Here is an 18,663-nt window from a genome sequence, read left to right as displayed (position 1 = left end):
TTAAAGCCGAGCAACAACCAATCAGAGACACGACACGGATATCTGTAGAGCTACGTAATCAGTGTGGAATTTTCCGGTCGAGCGGGAAAAGAATTAAGAGCGCAAAGCAACACATAAAAGAGTTTAAGCAGACCACAGAAAACAGAAAAGACGGGAACGTCCTTTGTAAAATAAAATAAATGAAAATCGTGTCCAGATTTCGCATTTCTCGCAATTTTATTAAGTAAGGTATTCTATGCTACCAGAAAGGAACGACCCCCCCCCCCGCGCCTACCCCCTCTCTGAAAGTGGCGAAGAGAATGGTTGTAAATTTCCAACACATGCAACTATTCACATTTTTTCTTCGTGTATATCCATTCTGTCGACACAAATCGTTATTTTCAAACTTTAATAATTCAGATGACAGAGTTATAAATAATCACTTCTTTGAAGGATATCTTCTTTTAACATTTCCGAATCGATAATAATTTTACTCTACACTTAGATAAGCGTTCACCCGCCAGAGAACACATCTAAAACTACTCATCAACATTCGGTTACTTTCTTATCTACAGATGATTTATGCAAGCTTCGTGACCTGAACTGTAGCTCGTGTCTTCCCTCAGCGCAAACAGCTAGCTTTGCACTGCAGACTTCTCCTGTACCGTCACGCACCTTGCAGGGGAAGGATTTCGTGACAAGAAATTCCGTGACGAGGCAAAAGAATGCCTGTCTGACCCTTCCACGGGTGGATGTTTTTGGCAGCGTTCTTTTGGTTTCCATAGCAACCAAGTGTTCACGGCTGACAATGTTACCATGAAGATCGATTAATCGATCTTTTTCATCATTCATAGTTATAAATTAATTATGTCCTCTCCCGTTTTCTCTGAAGATAAAAGTGCTGTCTACAGATTGAATGAAGGATTATCCACGTCTTGAATATCATAACAGCACCAAGTTTTCATTTGTTAAACTGCTTCTTGGCCAAGATGTGACAGCTGTAAGAAGGAAATGTCACAGAACAATCAATGAAACTTTATTTAACCACAGAACCAATAACTAACGGGAAGAGTCGATCACAAAGGCAAAGGCGCGGGAATAGAAAAAGGGTAACCTGTTATCTGTGTAAGCGCAAAAAACGTGTAATTTGTTATAAGCGTGCAAAAACGTGTAAGCTATTACAAGCGAAGGTAAACGAGTAAGCTGTTACCAGCGCGAACGTTACGAATAATGTTATAAGACTCGTGTAAAGTTCGTCAGTAGTGATAGGAACAGTGACTGACTCAGGGGCCTGTTTATATGGAGGAGAGTTGTCCCTGGTAGGAGAGTTACCCTCCATACCGAGCCACCCCGGGCGAGAGAGCTTTTCATACAATTCTTTATAATTAGCTGCGAACCGTTTACATTAGAAATTGCAAAGTTGGCTCGGGGTGTAGGGTGGCCCTGGGTGGAGGGTCACTCGCTTTGAAGGTAGGGTGACCATGGGGAGCGAGCCAACTTTTTCTCCATATAAACAGTTTGGTTATTATTGCCTCGCCTACCAGGGACAAGTTGACACATACGGAGCATGCGCAAACGCTTAAATCAGCAAAAACAAAATTGCAGATAAACTGAAATCGAAGTCGGCGGTAAATTAGTCCAAATAATGGTCTTGGTCGACGATACACCGTTCCTGATTTTAGACAAAGCAGCTATAATAGATGTTTCAAAACAACTCTCGCCAGTTTTTTAAACCGAGAGGGCCAAGTTTTGACTCGGTCAACAGAGACAACTTTCTCATCTAAAAGCTCGGCAAAAGATAGCTCGGGGGAGAGGGTAACCCTCCTACCAAGGACAACTCTCCTCCATATAAACAGGCCCTAAGTTTACATCACGGCAAAACAGTTGACCAATTAGTTTCAACGTAGAAGACATTCATGACTGAAAAATTATTTAAATGATACTTCTATTTAGGTTATCGAAACGTCAGGTCCATTCTATTTTATATCCACACCCACATATTGATGAGGTAGGTAAAAATCTACCCCTTAAGAGAAAAAGGATCAAATTTGCCACATGATACCCCCCCCCCCCCCCTCCTTCAGAAATAATCCGAGTTTTAAATTCGCTTCAGAAAAAAGCCAACTTTTCCCTAACCCCTTCAGAAATATTGAAAAGATCAAAAGCGCCAACAGGGCTACCCCCTCAGAAATGACTTCAAAAAACCCCTTGAGAAAATCTCATCTATAGGGGGGGGGGGGGGGTTGTTGAAATAAAATGGAATGGCCCTCACCGACAACAGTTCTCTTTAGAACTACGTAGCCTCACTCGGACGATCACGCTATAATATACAAACTACTGATACTCCTGGGTTCATACCATTTACTATACAGAAAAGAAAACACAATTATTATTTAACCAACCTGTTTTAGGAACTGCGCAGCATTCATAACTTCACTAGCTCCATACAGCATTTTCTTTGCACCAGAATGCCTCTGAAATGTAATTGAAAACGTTAGTGATACAATATTGGTTTACAATACCTTTTGTACTTTATTTTCAACAGTATACGTACTTTACTGTAATCCATCAGGTTCTGATATTCGATGTAATTTCCGCCCCCAACTATAAACACTATTGCCTGTGAAACATAACAGAAAGACATGAAAATAACTTAGGATAAGCAACAAACATAACGGTGAAAACATAAATTACGACCAGGAGCATAAATTAAGATCACAAGTATAAATTAGGATGAGAAGCATAATACGTACTCTAGAACCAGAGTGATCAGAATCAAATTTCTCCTTATATCATCAATGCACAATAAAGAAAAAATCGGAGAAGAAGTGAAAGTTATGGTCAAAGAGAGATTCTCTTGATGTTTTTACGGTCACGATATGTCTGTAGATAAAGTACACAGAATTCAGCTTACCTCACTGAATGGTGTTTTATTTCGAGGAATGGATAAACTGTGGAAAGACGAAAATAACAACGTGAAACACTCTCTGCATGAGGTCAATTTCGCGCGTCAATTACAGCCAATCACAACACGGATCTCTGCGGGAGCAGCCTCTGTGATTGGATAAGCAGTAACCAACAGAAAGATGGCACTCGGGTGTTAAAAAACAATCAAACGTCTTAGCGAACGACAACGACGCGACGGGCTTGTAAACTGTTATTTGATATCTATTTCATACGTGAAATTGATTGATTGATTGATTGATTGATTGATTGATTGATTGATCGATCGATCGATTGATTGAATGAGGAGCACTTTGGCTAGAGAAAGCAAAGATGTAAAACATTTGCATTGCCCTCAGAGAGCAGTACAAACCAGCGTCCACGACTGTGTATTTTACGCAAATGAATGTTCAATTTACATTCGAATAAACAACGATCTAACAAAAGCAGGCTCCCTACCTATCTGTAACACGCAGCATCTTCGGGTCAAAATATCTGTAATCTTCAGTCTCCTAAAGAAAGGGAAACAAATATTAACAACTTTTAAGATACATGAAAATGTCCCAATCTCTCGCCCTTTGGAATGTAACCCTTTCACCCCATCACTTATTCTTGCATCTTAAAATGAAAGCTTCTAAGCAGTATTTTTATGTGGTGCCGTAATGTTGTACAAGGTGGTTCTATCTTTTACAGTCTGAAGATGAAACCCTAGTGTGTGGCCATTCAAATGGAACTCATGGAGAAGTACTTTCGTGTGGTGCTGTTTATTATGCTGTACAAGGTGGTTCTAACTTTTAAGTCTGTGGATAAAACCCTAGTGTGTGACCATTCAAATGAAAGCTATTGAGCAGTACTTTCATGTAGTACTGTTTATTATGCTGTACAAGGTGGTTCTAACTTTTAAGTCTGTGGATGAAACCCTAGTGTGTGACCATTCAAATGAAAGCTATTGAGCAGTTCTTTCATGTGGTACTGTTTATTATGCTGTACAAGGTGGTTCTAACTTTTAAGTCTGTGGATGAAACCCTAGTGTGTGACCATTCAAATGAAAGCTGTTGAGCAGTACTTTCATGTGGTGCTGTTTATTATACTGTACAAGGTGGTTCTATCTTTTAAGTCTGTGGATGAAACCCTAGTGTGTGACCATTCAAACGAAAGCTATCAAGCAGCACTTTCATGTGACTGTGTTTGTTTCCCTATATTCTTAGCCAAGGGGTTATAAAAAAATGGAACTCTTGAGAGGAAAAGGAGCAACATCACTATAGATCAATAACATGTTTTAGATGGCTTGAATTATCTTCACCTTATAATCACCTTTACTAGAAACCTCCAGAAACTATCAGAAGGGAATATGCCTTATGTTATGTTATCTTCATCTTGTTCTAACAAGATCAAGTAGGCTAGCAATAATGATTTGAACCAAATTCTCTCAGGGAGAGTGAAAGATAATGTATAAAAATAGCAAGGAAAACTTTGATCAACTGACTCCATCTTACCGGATTTGACTTGTTGTCCATCAACCCATCCACGATACGTGTTACAGGTAAATTCTAAAAAAAAAAAATAGAAAGCTTACCCAGTATTATAGCCAGAGAAACCTTCACATGTTCAGTTCTTTCTCCGATTAACAGACTGATGACGTAGCTCTACGGAGATCCGTGTATTGTCTCTGATTGGTTGTTGCATGGTCTTGAAACTTCCGGCGCAAATAACAGCCAATCAGAGACACGACCAAGCTATGTCATCAGTATGGAATTTTTCGGGTGTAATCTCAGATAGCTTCAGATGTTCTCGAAGCTGGAGAAGAAATGACGACGCGATAAGAGAGCTCTGTTTCGGGAAGCAGGCTATCACTTCTGAATTTTATCATCCTACCTTGTTTCCGACGACAAGATTCTTTACTCCTTCCATTACAAATTGTGATCCTGTATTCATGAATCTCGAAAACATGGCGCTGAAAAAGTCAGTAAGCAATTAGTTTAAATTCAGGTACCGTATTTATTCGATTAAGCGCCCAACCTCGAATAACCGCCCACCTCGAATAAGCGCCCACCCTGTAGGTAGAAAAAGTTAATAACCGCCCAGCCTCGAATAAGCGCCCACCCCCACCCCCCTAAAATGAGGGCACAAGAGAAATTTTTATTATTGTTGAAGTTGAGATTAAAATTGACTAAGTACTACTACGAGACTACCCCGAAGACCGAGTTTTTTAGGGGTTTTTTACTGAAACTTTGAATGAACATTTAAAATTTAGCTTTCGTACACCTTCACGTTTAGTTGTTATACGTTGTTTTCTTGCAAAATCAACGTACTACTTTCTAAAAATTATGAAAATTTAATAAGCGCCCAACCTCGAATAAGCGCCCACCTCGAATGAGCGCCCACCCTCAAGGTCCAAAAATTTAATAAGCGCCCAGGGCGCTTAATCGAATAAATACGGTAAACAAAAACGTATTACCCAAAAGTGCAGAGCTTGTAACACCTTTAAGAAAGATGGTGAAATGTAGGTGAACGCTTTTATAAATTCGTGAACTTTTCTCCCCTCCTGATTATTGGCAAGTTATCTTGGCTGTAACGCGTAAATCAGAAGTGATGAGTATGAAATTCCTTTCAATATGATTCATAATACCGTATTTTCTCAATTAAACGCCCCGGCGTTTATTTCAAACTTGATTCTGTGGATCTGGTGTTTATTTGAATGGTGCAGTTTATTTGAGCAAAATGTTTATTAAAAAGGGTTTTTAGTCATTATTTGTGACATGAATGTATTTTGCCATCATACCTAAAGCATATTACACCTCAAATAAATGTCTAAAAGGCTTACTTACCTCTCTACCTTGGAGACCCGGCGTTTATTCGGGGCCCGGCGTTTAATCGAGAAAATACGGTATCAAGTTTTAATTCCCCTCAGCCCTGTTCAGTGTTAACTCACCAACCTGTATGTGTTTTGTCCACCGCCTCCTGACTGGAGAGGCCCAACTGCTATCTTGGTAAACGCTCTGGATAAAAAACAAGAACATAAGGAAAATAACATTGTTCAAAATGTTGCAGCATGTGGCCAGCCGCCACGTCGCCTGAAACTATTGTGCGCAGTGTTAGAGCAGATACCAAGCCCTTGGTAGTGTCTGTCCCACACATTTCTTCATTGACACTTACCTCCATTTCTTGATGAATTCTAATGGAGCAAGATCAGCTCCTGCATCCAATAAAGCAGATGAATACTGATCCAACTCCGCCTGATAAAGAAAGATCAAAAGGGGTCCTTTTTAGCATAAATCAAGTCTGTGAGGAATCCTTAATCTTCCTAAGAAAATCATTTATTCTCATTACTTACCGGTGACATTGCTGGTCCAGATATGAAATAAATTATAAAAAGTCGCAGTTTATCTTGAGGAGTACCAGCTGAAAACGGACAAATGATAATTAGTAAAAAATGGAGAATGATCCCCCTCCCCCCACAGAAACATATTGCCCACAGAAAGACGCTAAATTAGTCAATTACAGGTTAAAAGTTCCGAGTCAGACCTATCACCTTGCACACACTGGTCGGACGCTATACCACTCACTGTGCTACAGGAGGCTCCTGTGAGCTGAGCCAGTTAACTGGGTTTTAAATCTCATTTGTAATCTCACATACACAACTAAGAGTCACATACATGTAAGAGCAAAAAAACAAACAAAGAACCAAGTTGAGGTCCAAAGAAAATTGGTCAGAAACCCATGAGGTATTTTTTTGGACGGGTATAATAATAACCCATACCTGTCCATCTCCCTTTGGCTTCACAGCTAAGTGATAAAGCATCGAACAAGTGTTGCAAATGTCAGGAATTTGTATCTCATTAAAGCATCAAAATTGAAACATTCTCTGATACTCGGCATGGTTGCTATAAAGACTGACCTTCAGGATCTTGAATAATTTCCAAGATTGATTTGTCCTGAAATAAAATAAACACAAACTGTAGGCATATGTGCAATATGGGACTTTACAAACGAAATTAACACCATCATTTTCATAAAAATCCTAATTCTCTGAGCACACGACTTTTAGTAGACACAAGGGATTAACATTACATAGTTGTATGGCCACAAGATTGGGTGTTGGCGTTTGTTCTGACTGGACAATAAGAACTAGTCACTCTTTGCACAAAAACCAACTTTGTTGAAATGAAAATTTTACAGAAACAAAATTTGAGTTAGTTAAAGTCACATCAAAGACCCAGTTTAGAATTAACATAGTACATTCAGTTACAACTTGACCAAACATTCAAGATGCTGCACTTAAAATAATCAAGTGTGAGGAAAATTTTTGATGCAATTACTTACCAGAGTGGCTTTGCTCATAATCTTCTCTTCAGTCTCAAAGTACACATCAAGCTTTCCTGACTGGAAAACAAGATGAAAAAAGTACGATATTTCTAAGTCAGATTTTTTTTGCAACATTTACTACAGAACATCAATGGACAAATGTAATCTCACAAATTATGAGAGAAGGGTTGATGACCAGGACACTCAGCTTTAGACAGGGTACCAGAAAGGATTTCCAACAGGCCAAATTCCCACTACTCCCACCGGAATGATGATTTGAAGTTTTTTTAGTTTGTGGGGTTACATACACTGTAGCTGATGTTGTCAGGTTTCTGACCTGATACCCTCTCAGACTCTTATCTTGAATACCCTATGCTGTTACAGTCAAAATACTCAGCATGTGCTGCCTAATATTCCGGAATAGTTTTGATTAACATTATTCGTTTCAAACATTCAAATTCAATTTGAATATTGTAAATCATCCAACTGTAAACACGTGGACATGTGAACCTGTCAAAAATTAACCAATTTGATTGGTTAATTTTTGACAGGTTCACATGTTCACATGTTTACAGTTGGATGATTTACAATATTCAAATTGAATTTGAATGTTTGAAACGAATAATGTAATCTGTTCACCGTTAATCAAAACTACCGTAATGATTCGATTTAGCGCCCTCCTTCCAATAAGCGCCCCCTTTCGAACAAGCGCCCCCCTTCGAATGTGTTTTTGTCAATAAGCGCCCCTATTCCAATAAGCGCCCCCCATTCTAATAAGCGCCCCCATTCTTATAAGCGCCTAGCTATTATAATAAACGTTCCTATTGTGGATAACTGCCTCTACTGAAGTCATCGACGTCGAATAGATATACTCATCAACATTCACCGTACCATACATGTATATATTTTACTGCTAAAATGAACAATTCTTTTAAAAGTAACTGAACTTTCAACAATTTTTTACTGTTACAGTTTGTGTTTTTGTAAGTTATTTTAATATTTATTAAAGTTTTGTTTTGATCTTTTGGTTGTTTCTCAAAAAATTAATTATTACATAAATAAGCGCTCTGTCCCGAATAAGCATTACGGTATTCTGGAATATTAGGTGGCACGTGCTGAGTATTTTGACTGTAACATCTGGTCTTCCTGTGCATGATCATCAACAAAATTGTTCTTAATGTTCTTTGTTTTTTTTTACTATCAACAAATAAAAACAATCAACACAGTCTTCCTCAGTAGAGCAGATGTGCTTTTCAAATCAGCTATCAGGATTTTATGTGTTAAGATCTTGTTTAGGTGTTGTTTCAGAGCATACAATCACTCACTACTCCACAGCTAGAATCACCTACGCTTACCTTGATATGATCCAGAAGTGCTGTGGCAATAGTTGTATGCATATCTATCAGCCTCTTCTTCTCAAGCAACTCAGGAAGTGAACTACAACAATAACAAGAATAGCTACTAACTTCTCAGTTACAATGTCGCCTAAGCCTTAAGGTCATTGCCCTGTATTGCATTGCGCATCCTTTATGCACAGAATTTTATGTTACGTAACAAACATGCGTACATTTACAAAATGGCGGCTTTTTTCTATGCATCTAAGTCCGTGAGAAAAATAAATCGTCTCTTTCTCGTAAACAAGTATGTTGGTGAGCTATCAATTTTTTCTCATATTTTGGGTGTGGCGATCAAATTCTTTCTGTAAAATGAAAACAGATCAATTCCTATGTTTGAAAAATAAATTATCACTGGAAATGTGTACTTTGCAAGTACTCGCAAGTGAATTAGTGGTATATACAAGGTCCTCGTGGTCCTCAAAAATTAAGTCCCCTTGAGGTAATGAACAAGTAGGCAAAGTTTGATTGAAAATCTATGTTCAGTTCTATTTCGGGGCAATTTTCCACTGAACGAGATGTGCCAGTAGGCTGGGATAATATCAGCAAGGCATGAAGCAACAAAGTAAATATCCTCCACTTTTCGAAGTTAAAACTTCAATTTACAAAAATAACACTTTAAGTATTAACTGTGGATACCCAGGTTACACTACAGTATACAAAACAAGAAGAACAATGTATGTGCTAATCACTTGCATAACATACTATAGCTAACTAATATAATATATAATAGACAAAAACGAATAACAAAGGAGATCAAATAAGAAACTATGCACTATGCTTACAGATATTACCCTACCTCACAGCAGATGTTAGTTTAGCTGTACTATCAGCCATAAATTCACTCATAGCCTCCTCATTACTTTCATCTATTCCCTATCAGAAATGAAATAGTTAGTTATCACAGTATTGTGATTTGACATTATCTCCAGAATCAGTGTTGTTAAACCCCTATCATGACAATTTTTTAGTCTCTTGACTTCTTCTTCTGAAGCTCTGTACTCAACAAGCTCTTTCTGTACTAAGTTATTACAGTATTGTGATTTGACGTTATCTCCAGAATCAGTGTTGTTAAACCCCTACCATGACATTTTTTAGTCTCTTGACTTCTTCTTCTGAAGCTCTGTACTCATCAAGCTCTTTTTGTACTAAGTTATTACAGTATTGTGATTTGACGTTATCTCCAGAATCAGTGTTGTTAAACCCCTACCATGACATTTTTTAGTCTCTTGACTTCTTCTTCTGAAGCTCTGTACTCATCAAGCTCTTTCTGTATTGACTCTGCCACTGTCGGGAAAGGACTAAAAAGCCCAAAAGAAAAAAAAATAGTACAATACACCCTTCCAGGATGAACATTACTTAATTTTTTAGCAATTCCTTGGATTTCTAAGTGAAAAAAAAAACCTTCAACAAATTTTCCAGATTTAATTTTTTAGCAATCCTTGGATTTCCAAGCGAAAAATTTTTTTCCAGATTTCTTAACTGTTTCAAGTAAACACCTTAACTTAGAATTTTAGGGAATTCCTTGGAATTCCAAACCACAGTTTACAATTTTCAAAAATTTCCAAACCTCTCCCAGTAATTTCCACACCTGATAAAGAGCACTCAGTTAGATTAAAATTATTTGATAAAAGTTGACACTGGCTTAAAATATGTGCAGGACGTTTCGGCTACTGCTGTAGCCTTCTTCAGCAATATGTAAATTTAAAACGGCGTCCCTGGTGTTATAGGAATAAAAAACTAAAAAATGCAGAAAAAGGTGATAAGGAATGTACTGAATAAAAAGGGGGGTGGAATTCTAAAAATGCAAATAAAAAGGATAGAATAGGGGGTGGTATGCAATTAAAAATTGTTAAGTTTCTTATAAATGTTCGGGAATGCTACCTGTTCATTTATAGCGTTTCCATATCTCGGACTGAATTCCAATTTACATATTGCTGAAGAAGGCTACAGCAGTATGCCGAAACATCCTGCACATATTTTAAGCCAGTGTCAACTTTTATCAAATAATTTTAATCTTATCATGACTGGCTTCAAACCAGATATTTTTAGCACTCCGTTTATTTTAGTCATTTGCCAGGAATTCTTAGGAATTTTCTGAAATTCCAAACCACCAAATGCATGTACCCTTGGAGTTGTTAAGAATTCTTCTGGATACCTTATTATAGGAAATTAACGCTTGTGTTAATTAAGGTATTTGAAATTAACGCGACTTAAATTGACGCGAATTGAAGGAAAAATTACTTCCCAATAAAGGAAATTAACACGAAAGAGGGAGGAACATTTCAAAATGAAGGAAATTAACGCGACGTACACAACAGGAACAAGTTTATTTCAACACTTGTAGGCGTATAATCTTAAACGCAAACAATGTTCGTGGTACTTTTCGCACTTTGAGCGTTCTGCGCAGTATCAATGATAGTGGCAGATAAAATATTGCTTTTTCCTTGGAGTCAAGAATGCCTGGACTGTAACAAGAAATTGGGGCCAAAATAATGGAAATTAATGTCATGGAAATTAACGCTCCACTTAATTAACAGTACAGAAATTAACATTAACAAAAATTAACGCGACTTAAATTAACGTGAATGTTTCAAATTCGCATTAATTTCCTATAATAAGGTAGTTTGCTGTTTATGTAAGTTGTATTTATACCTATCTTATGTATTCAATGGAAGTAAAAAATTAACCCCATCTGTATGTAACAAACCTTCCTTTATGTGATCCCCAAAACTTGTCCATGACGCTGAGGTCATATGATTTGACCTTAACTTGTTTGGGATGTCTGTGGTGTGGATCGACAGGTTCAGGGGTATTTGGAGTCGACTCCTTGACAACAACTCTGTTCAGATGTAAATCCTGAAGATATTTAAGTATTACAGAGGCCTGTTATTACACTAGGAGGACATAAACGCAGCAATCAATACAGGTTTTTGTTGCTTGTAGTACGGTTACCATTCTTGTGTTGTTAAAACTTTATGTCATTGCTCCCCTGGCCCTTGTTCAAAGGTTGGATAACGCAAATGGATAAATCCCAATCTAATGGATAGCACAGTTTGTTTTGTTGAAACACTTATGTTTTATCCCCTGGATAGCATTATCCACCCCTGATGGGGCAGTCTTAGCCAACAACAGCATAATCACACTAGTAGGGTATAAGATTGCATGTAAGAGTGAAACTTACCAAGACATCATGTACTAAAGCTTGGTATGTCCATGTGTGGTGTAATGGAGTACACAGGTCCATGTTACGATCCAAGATAACTAACACTGGTCGCTGAAAACTGAAGTTGTTTTAAAAAAAAGTTTATTAGATTTAACTGGAAATGCATTTGCACAAGGGGGAAAAAAGAAGGTAAGGCATGTTCCAATCAAATGTATCATAGAAGCAACAAAAAAGTCTTATTAGTGCAAGCTTGTAACTTCTATTTTGTAGCATGCCACTCCACCTGGTTTAGTCCACCGCAGCCTAAACTGAGAGAAGAATGTGTCTTGCCCATGGACATGACACAACCCTCCCCGGGCCAGTCTTAAACCTGGACGGCTCTAGCGTGCTGGACTCCAGCACACTAACCATAAGGCCACTATGCTCATGACACAAGCCTCCCCGGGCCAGTCTTAAACCTGGACGGCTCTAGCGTGCTGATTGGGACTCCAGCACACTAACCATAAGGCCACTATGCTCATGACACAACCCTCCCCGGGCCAGTCTTAAACCTGGACCTCTAGCGTGCTGATTGGGACTCCAGCACACTAACCATTACTATGCTTCCCACACTTACATGTACTAAGATATAAAAGCACTAAAAAGGAAGTGCTAATAATCCATAGCAAAAGATGATGATGATGGTTGCAACTGGAAAAGATTAAGATTGGGTTTCTTGATCAAGATGCCAGCATGTCAAAGATTTAGGCTAACGTTAACAAGATAAGGGATAAATTTACAGTTTGCAAAAATAAATTAGTGCTGTTACCTTATTATAGGAAATAAACGCTTGTGTTAATTAAGGTATTTGAAATTAATGCGACTAAAGGAATAATTACTTCCCAATAAAGGAAATTCACGCGAAAGAGGGGGTAACATTTCAAAATGAAGGAAATTAATGTGACGTACACATAGAAAAAAACTTGTTGAGACAACAGGAACGAATTTATTTCAACACTAAGAGTTAAGCGAAGGAATCTGACCGCCTCGAGCATTCTTCACAGTTCCAGTTATACCGATAGATTTCAACCCTGATGAAAGAATGCCTTTTCCTATGAGTCAAGAACGTCTGGACTGTATTGAGAAATTGGGGCCAAAATAATGGAAATTAAGGTCATGGAAATTAACACTTAACGTAATTAACAGCGCGGAAATTAACGTTAACAAAAAGTAACGCGACTTAAATTAACACAAATTTTTGAAATTTGCATTAATTCCGTGAAGCGTTAATTTCCTATAATAAGGTATATGTACTTGCACAAACCTGAACTGCCCTGAAGGAATATCTGTTGTGAACAGACTGTTTCTAGAATCTCTCAGGTTTTCTCTCAACTTTTTATCTAGAGCCTAGAAAATATATCATACACCCTAAATGTTAAAAGTTGTCTTATTCTTGAAGTTAAGTTGTGTTAATTAACACACATCGTACGTGCATAATAGGGTGGCTGCGATGAACATCTTACATATGCAATCCTTAACAAACCAAACGATAATCTTGTAGAAAGTAAGACAAGTCGGCATTCAGGCCAAGTGGCCTATACTGCTGGAGCTTATCCCTATGTCTGTAGCAATAAAAGTGAATAAGAGAATTTCTATTTCTCATGGATAGGATGCCAGTCCATTGCACAGTTACCACCCAGCATTAAATTTGCCATTACCCATTTATACACTTGGGTGGAGAGAGGCACTGTGATAGTAAAGTGTCTTGCCCAAGAACACAACCTAGTTACTATTGTGTCTCCCACAGAGGGTTAGACTACATGCAATGCTCATGTATAATAATATCTGGTTTTATTACCTCTGCTACCATCTCTGCAGCATTTCCTTTTGGGCATCTGATAATTGGCACAGTGCCTGTAAGAAAAATATTGATAAGAAACTTGTTCTAAAAAAGGTAATTAAAGCATTTTTCAATCAACAGTTTGCTTGCTACCAACTCTGTGACAAACAATAACCAGTTAACAGGAGAATAATGTTACACTGTGTAGTTGCCTTATTATTAAAGATTCACACAGAAAAATTAATCGCATGGAAATTTATTACCAGAACTTAGTAAAGGATTACCTAATAATCCCCTGTGAGATTCATTGCAGATCACAACAGTTTTGACTCACCAATTTTGCATTCACAATTTATCAGCCTCACAAAAATGGAATACAATACAATGTTTAATGTGGTCATTACACTTAGCTAAGGTTAGATAAGATAAAATGTTATTAAATATATATTATAATCATTTACAAATGACGACTGATATTTACAGCATACAGTGCCTTTCAAAAGGTTTTATAGCAAAGGATGGAAAATTAATTTTGGCACAACTTGCCATTTAGTATACATTTACAAAGTTACCTTAAGAATGCACCAAAAAATCATGTACAGTTAGTATTCACCCAAAAGGGTCAAGAGTTTTCTGGACAAGAAGTGGGATATAAACTTCCATTTTGTGGATCAGTTCCACTTCACACAATTTTGAAACATTTTAAACTTACTGTAACATGCACACACACACACATGGATACAACTACAATCGAACCTCTCCTTACAGACGCCTGATCTATAATAAAGACACCTCCCTTTTATGAACAGTTGACTTGGTTCAAAAGATACCGATTAAATTCTTATAAACTCTACCACTGTAATATCGACACTTCCTGTCCCTTTGATGTCTATATAAAGATGGTCAACTGTATCTGAAAACACGGATTATATGTAGATAGCTTGGCCTCAGGAAATAACCCACCTAATGACACAAGTACACTGAAGAGACTGTCCACTATAACATCTCGCAGCATTTCAATGTCCGTATCCTTAGCGTCTGGTCTGTTAAGCGCTGTAAAATAAAATACAAATGTCCACAGATAGGCATTTTTCTTTGCTGTGCTTCCCAAGGCAGTAATCTATTTTCAACTTGTCTTAAAAAAAATCAACTAGGAACTGACGTGATAAGCGCCCACCTTAAAGGTAGGAAAAGTTAATGAGCGCCCAGCCTTGAATAAGCGCCCATCCCCACCCCACAAAAAAAAGCGAAGTGCACAAGAGGAGTATTGAAATTGACTTAGAACTTCTTAGAGACTTCCCCAAAGATTGAGTTTTCTTAGTATTTAACAGAAGCTTTCAATGAACAGTCAAAATTCTGCTTTGGTACATCTTCACGTTTTGATATTATTTATTGTTTTGTTACAAAAATTTAATAAACTAATTTTTACTATTTGCTGAAAATGGTGAAAATTTAATAAGTGCTCAGCTTAGAATAAGCACACCTCGAAAAAGTGCCCATTCTCAAGGCCCAAAAATTTAATAAGCACCCAGGGTGCTTAATCAAATACATACGGTATGCATCACAATCGTAAAGTCCAAAATTTATAGCCAATAAAGGCTAGTAAGAGAAAAGTAGAGGCTTATGAAAGCAATAACCAGGTGTCCTGTAGTCTAACAGGTCATTACTTTATAGTCACTGACCACTAAAACACTCTTACCATAATAAGATATTGAATCTCTATCTTGGTTTCTCACTGTAAACATTTCATCTTCCAAAGAAATAAAATTTAGATACTGATCAAAGACCTGAAAAGAAAAAATATTTTAAAATACATTTTTTGAAAAAAAAAAATTACAGTAGGAATTGTCATAGGAAGTGTTTCTTTTTTTCAATAACTAAAACTGACAACTAAATAGAATTTGGGTTGTAAGTGCAGAATAAAATATAATAACCTGCCTCGTGCCTTATTTAAACCAATAGGAATCTCTAAAATATCTAGATAGCAACACCGTACCTTGGTTATTTGAGTGACATTGTTTGACTGAAGAGCTGCTGTGGCAAGATCTTCTAATCGATGTCTTGAAATTGCAGAAATAAAATTCAAGTAATATGACTCATAGAGTTGATTTCTACAATCCTATGAAAAACAAAACAAACAAAAAAAGTAAAAATATGCAAAGAGGACTCCAAGAAGATAATTTGGGTTGCAAGGTTAGCATTATCTACTACCACATTCTCAGAGGAAAGTATCAAATCAGAGAATTGGTAAGAAGAATGAGCCAAACTACCAACCTGGCATATTCTTTTCACATTTTCCTCAGATGGAAGAACAAAATAAATAGCTGGTACTTCAGGTATAGCATCTCTGTCAGAATGCAGAAGACTGTGAAATAGAAAACATATAAACATCAATGTGGCTCAGTCATTTGATAACATAATGATGTATTGTAATGAACAGCACAAAAGGAGGTGAAATGTGAAAAGGATTTTAGAGAAGTCTATCTAAGTGAATTTAACAAAATTTATTATCCTGCGAAATCGCGCGGAATATCGCCTGATACTTAGCGGACAAGGCAGAAGGCCGAGTTGACTATAATCAGACGATATTCCGCAAGATTGAGCTGGATACAAATTGTCAACGAAGCCCATTCTGCAGAAAGAAAAACCGTTATTATGCAGCGCTTTACAAGAACTTGGATGAATTTTTGCAACCTTCATTTATCGCAGGATATCTGTTATGTACGGATGACAGATAACTTTAACATTTTGACCATATATGGGCAGGGTGCACATTTGTTGAATAATAAACTTCGATCTCACTGTCCTGCTTGCAGCTGCTAATGTTTGCTAAAATACAAATTTACACATACAGTGCAATAAAATTTATTTAACTTACAGATGCAGAGTTATTCCCATTTCACGTAACTCCTTTACATTTAGCAATGGAGAGATAATATCCTGGCCATATCTATCATATACAAGAACCTGTGTGAAAGAAAATATATCCTTAGAATTAAAAGTTGTACCATTATGCCAACATGTGTCAGTAGTATGCTGTTTGTTGTTTTAGTTTGACCGCAGTGGTCTTTCAGTTTGTTTGTGATGGTTAATTGCTGGTTTTCACTGTCACGCAATCAAAAAAAATTCGAAACCATTCAACTTCAGAAGCTATGAATTTTTAATATTATAGACGATAAATAGATAAACAATTTCTCCAAGTTTCAGGTCTGTGCGGTGTACCGTTCGCGAGTTATTTGCCGAACCTTTCCACACAAATTTATAAAGCATAGTATGGAGATGCCATAACTGTGTCCTTCCGAGGGACACAAATATGGCCGCCGTGATGTCAGAGAAACCATCTGGAACTCAATTCTGTTTACAACAGCGGCAATCTTTGGCTTATGAGCTAGTACAGTTTCACATAAACACCACTTATTATATCTGAAATGTTCAATCTGCTGAAAATGGAAAGGAAAGGCCTTTTTTAAAACAAAACAGCTTTGTCACGGCACTCAGCTTGATGTCACATACGACAGAGAACTCAAATATTCAAAATGCTCTGTTTAAAAAATGAATGGCACTATCGATCTGGAAATTTGCAAAAAGATATATTTTTAGTTTATCTTACGTCTTATGACAACAAAAATTTAGTAGGCCTAGTGAATTGATTTTAGAATTTTATGACGTAACATGAAAACCAAGAATATGTATCAGCCAAATCCAAGAGTACCCATCTCTCCTCCCCTGGCAAACCCCCAAATGATGGCAGTTTGAACAGTCAAATGCCCCACCAGTTAGGTCTTCACTTCACAAAGCATCAAATTCCCCATCCCTTTTGGATTTTAAAGAAAAAATGAAAAATCGTTCTTTCCAGCTCTGCCAATGCTGGTAGTTATCTACAACAGGCAGAAACGTTTTCTTTCGCGAGAACAAAACTCTGGCAAATCATCCTCTTTCTGAAGCAAGTCGGAAAAATCGCCACAATATCCTTTCCCTCTAGTAAACAAGCAACAGCCTCTTTCATAACACTACTGCTCGATGATGACAAGCATCGAAATAAAATTCCCCAGAAAATTCCTCTGTAATCGATGCTATTTTGGCTTGAGCCGGGAAGTGATGAATGTCACTTTCCGTCGCTCAAGTTGTCAACGCTCTGCTATGCTTTGATGAACTCAATTGTCTATTTCACCAATCAGGTGTTGCCGTTGCTGAAGCAACTATTAAACTCTGTGAACACGAGACGGAGGAAAGATGTTTAAGTCCCACTATTTTTCCACTCCCCCACCACCACGCTAAAAACACCCTGTGTCCCTACCCACGGGAATTTTGCACTCTCCCCCGTTTTTGCTTGGTCTGTGTACTTAACATTTATAGAACGAGGAAGAGTGTTGTAAAGGGGGTATAGATCATGTTTCATGGAAAATAACACAGCCCTTTAACATTTTACAAAAAATATAGCAGCTCGGTGTCTCGTCAGCCACTGACAAGCCACCGATCTAATGAGTCACCTGAATTATACACCTTCCAGGTTACAATTGACAGACAAGCCAACGAGCAACCTCTAGCCAGGATATACCTATAAGTATAACTAGAAAAGCGGCCATGCATGTATACTGTAGTTTAGCAAATAAAAATATTAAACGTTTTCATTTTTACCTTCCACACTGGTTCAACAGCAGTTGATTTAGAGATTGGCTGATTCAGGTTGAGCATACGCCTCAAAGAATCTAAAATTAAATAACTGAATATAACTTCACTGCTTATTTTTCAAACATAAAAACTGGACAGTAAGCTGGGACGTTTGAGCTCCTAGCCACTGATGACCAAATTTGATGGAATCTATTTCCATTGAAGAATAAAATATTCGTGCTCATACGTCTACGTTAAAATTGTAGATATCACATCTGAATATTTACGGTCTCATAATGAAAATCTAACAATAGGAAGGTACAAAATGTTCGTATTTTTACCTATTTGTCTCGCTCGTATGCTGGCCGCCATCTTGGATTTTCCAACCATAGCACATGCGCAGTTTAAATGCATACGTGTCTGCTCGCCCTAGTCCTCCAATCTGT

At 37.5% G+C, this 18,663-nt stretch overlaps 1 protein-coding gene across 1 annotated transcript; it reads right to left on the bottom strand.

The window, feature by feature from the left end:
* Positions 1 to 373: 373 nt before the first annotated feature.
* LOC144634376 (sec1 family domain-containing protein 1-like) lies at positions 374 to 18,607 on the bottom strand. The gene is made up of 26 exons (XM_078493325.1): positions 18,559 to 18,607; positions 18,245 to 18,315; positions 16,485 to 16,573; positions 15,881 to 15,971; positions 15,603 to 15,725; positions 15,306 to 15,393; positions 14,570 to 14,659; positions 13,625 to 13,680; positions 13,091 to 13,173; positions 11,806 to 11,905; positions 11,332 to 11,480; positions 9,832 to 9,922; positions 9,421 to 9,497; positions 8,583 to 8,664; positions 7,246 to 7,305; positions 6,821 to 6,857; positions 6,257 to 6,324; positions 6,079 to 6,158; positions 5,859 to 5,921; positions 4,798 to 4,876; positions 4,419 to 4,472; positions 3,382 to 3,434; positions 2,894 to 2,930; positions 2,534 to 2,599; positions 2,382 to 2,453; positions 374 to 977 (listed from the first exon to the last, which is right to left on the bottom strand). Exons 1-26 carry the CDS (start codon positions 18,605 to 18,607, stop codon positions 948 to 950), a joined length of 1,938 nt encoding a protein of 645 aa, XP_078349451.1. The 3' UTR covers positions 374 to 947.
* Positions 18,608 to 18,663: the final 56 nt, after the last annotated feature.

Source organism: Oculina patagonica, chromosome 13 (assembly GCF_052425735.1).
Source record: "Oculina patagonica isolate OP01 chromosome 13, crgOcupat, whole genome shotgun sequence".
Classification (NCBI taxonomy): Eukaryota; Metazoa; Cnidaria; class Anthozoa; order Scleractinia; family Oculinidae; genus Oculina; species Oculina patagonica.
This window is presented reverse-complemented; position numbering and strand designations above follow the sequence as displayed.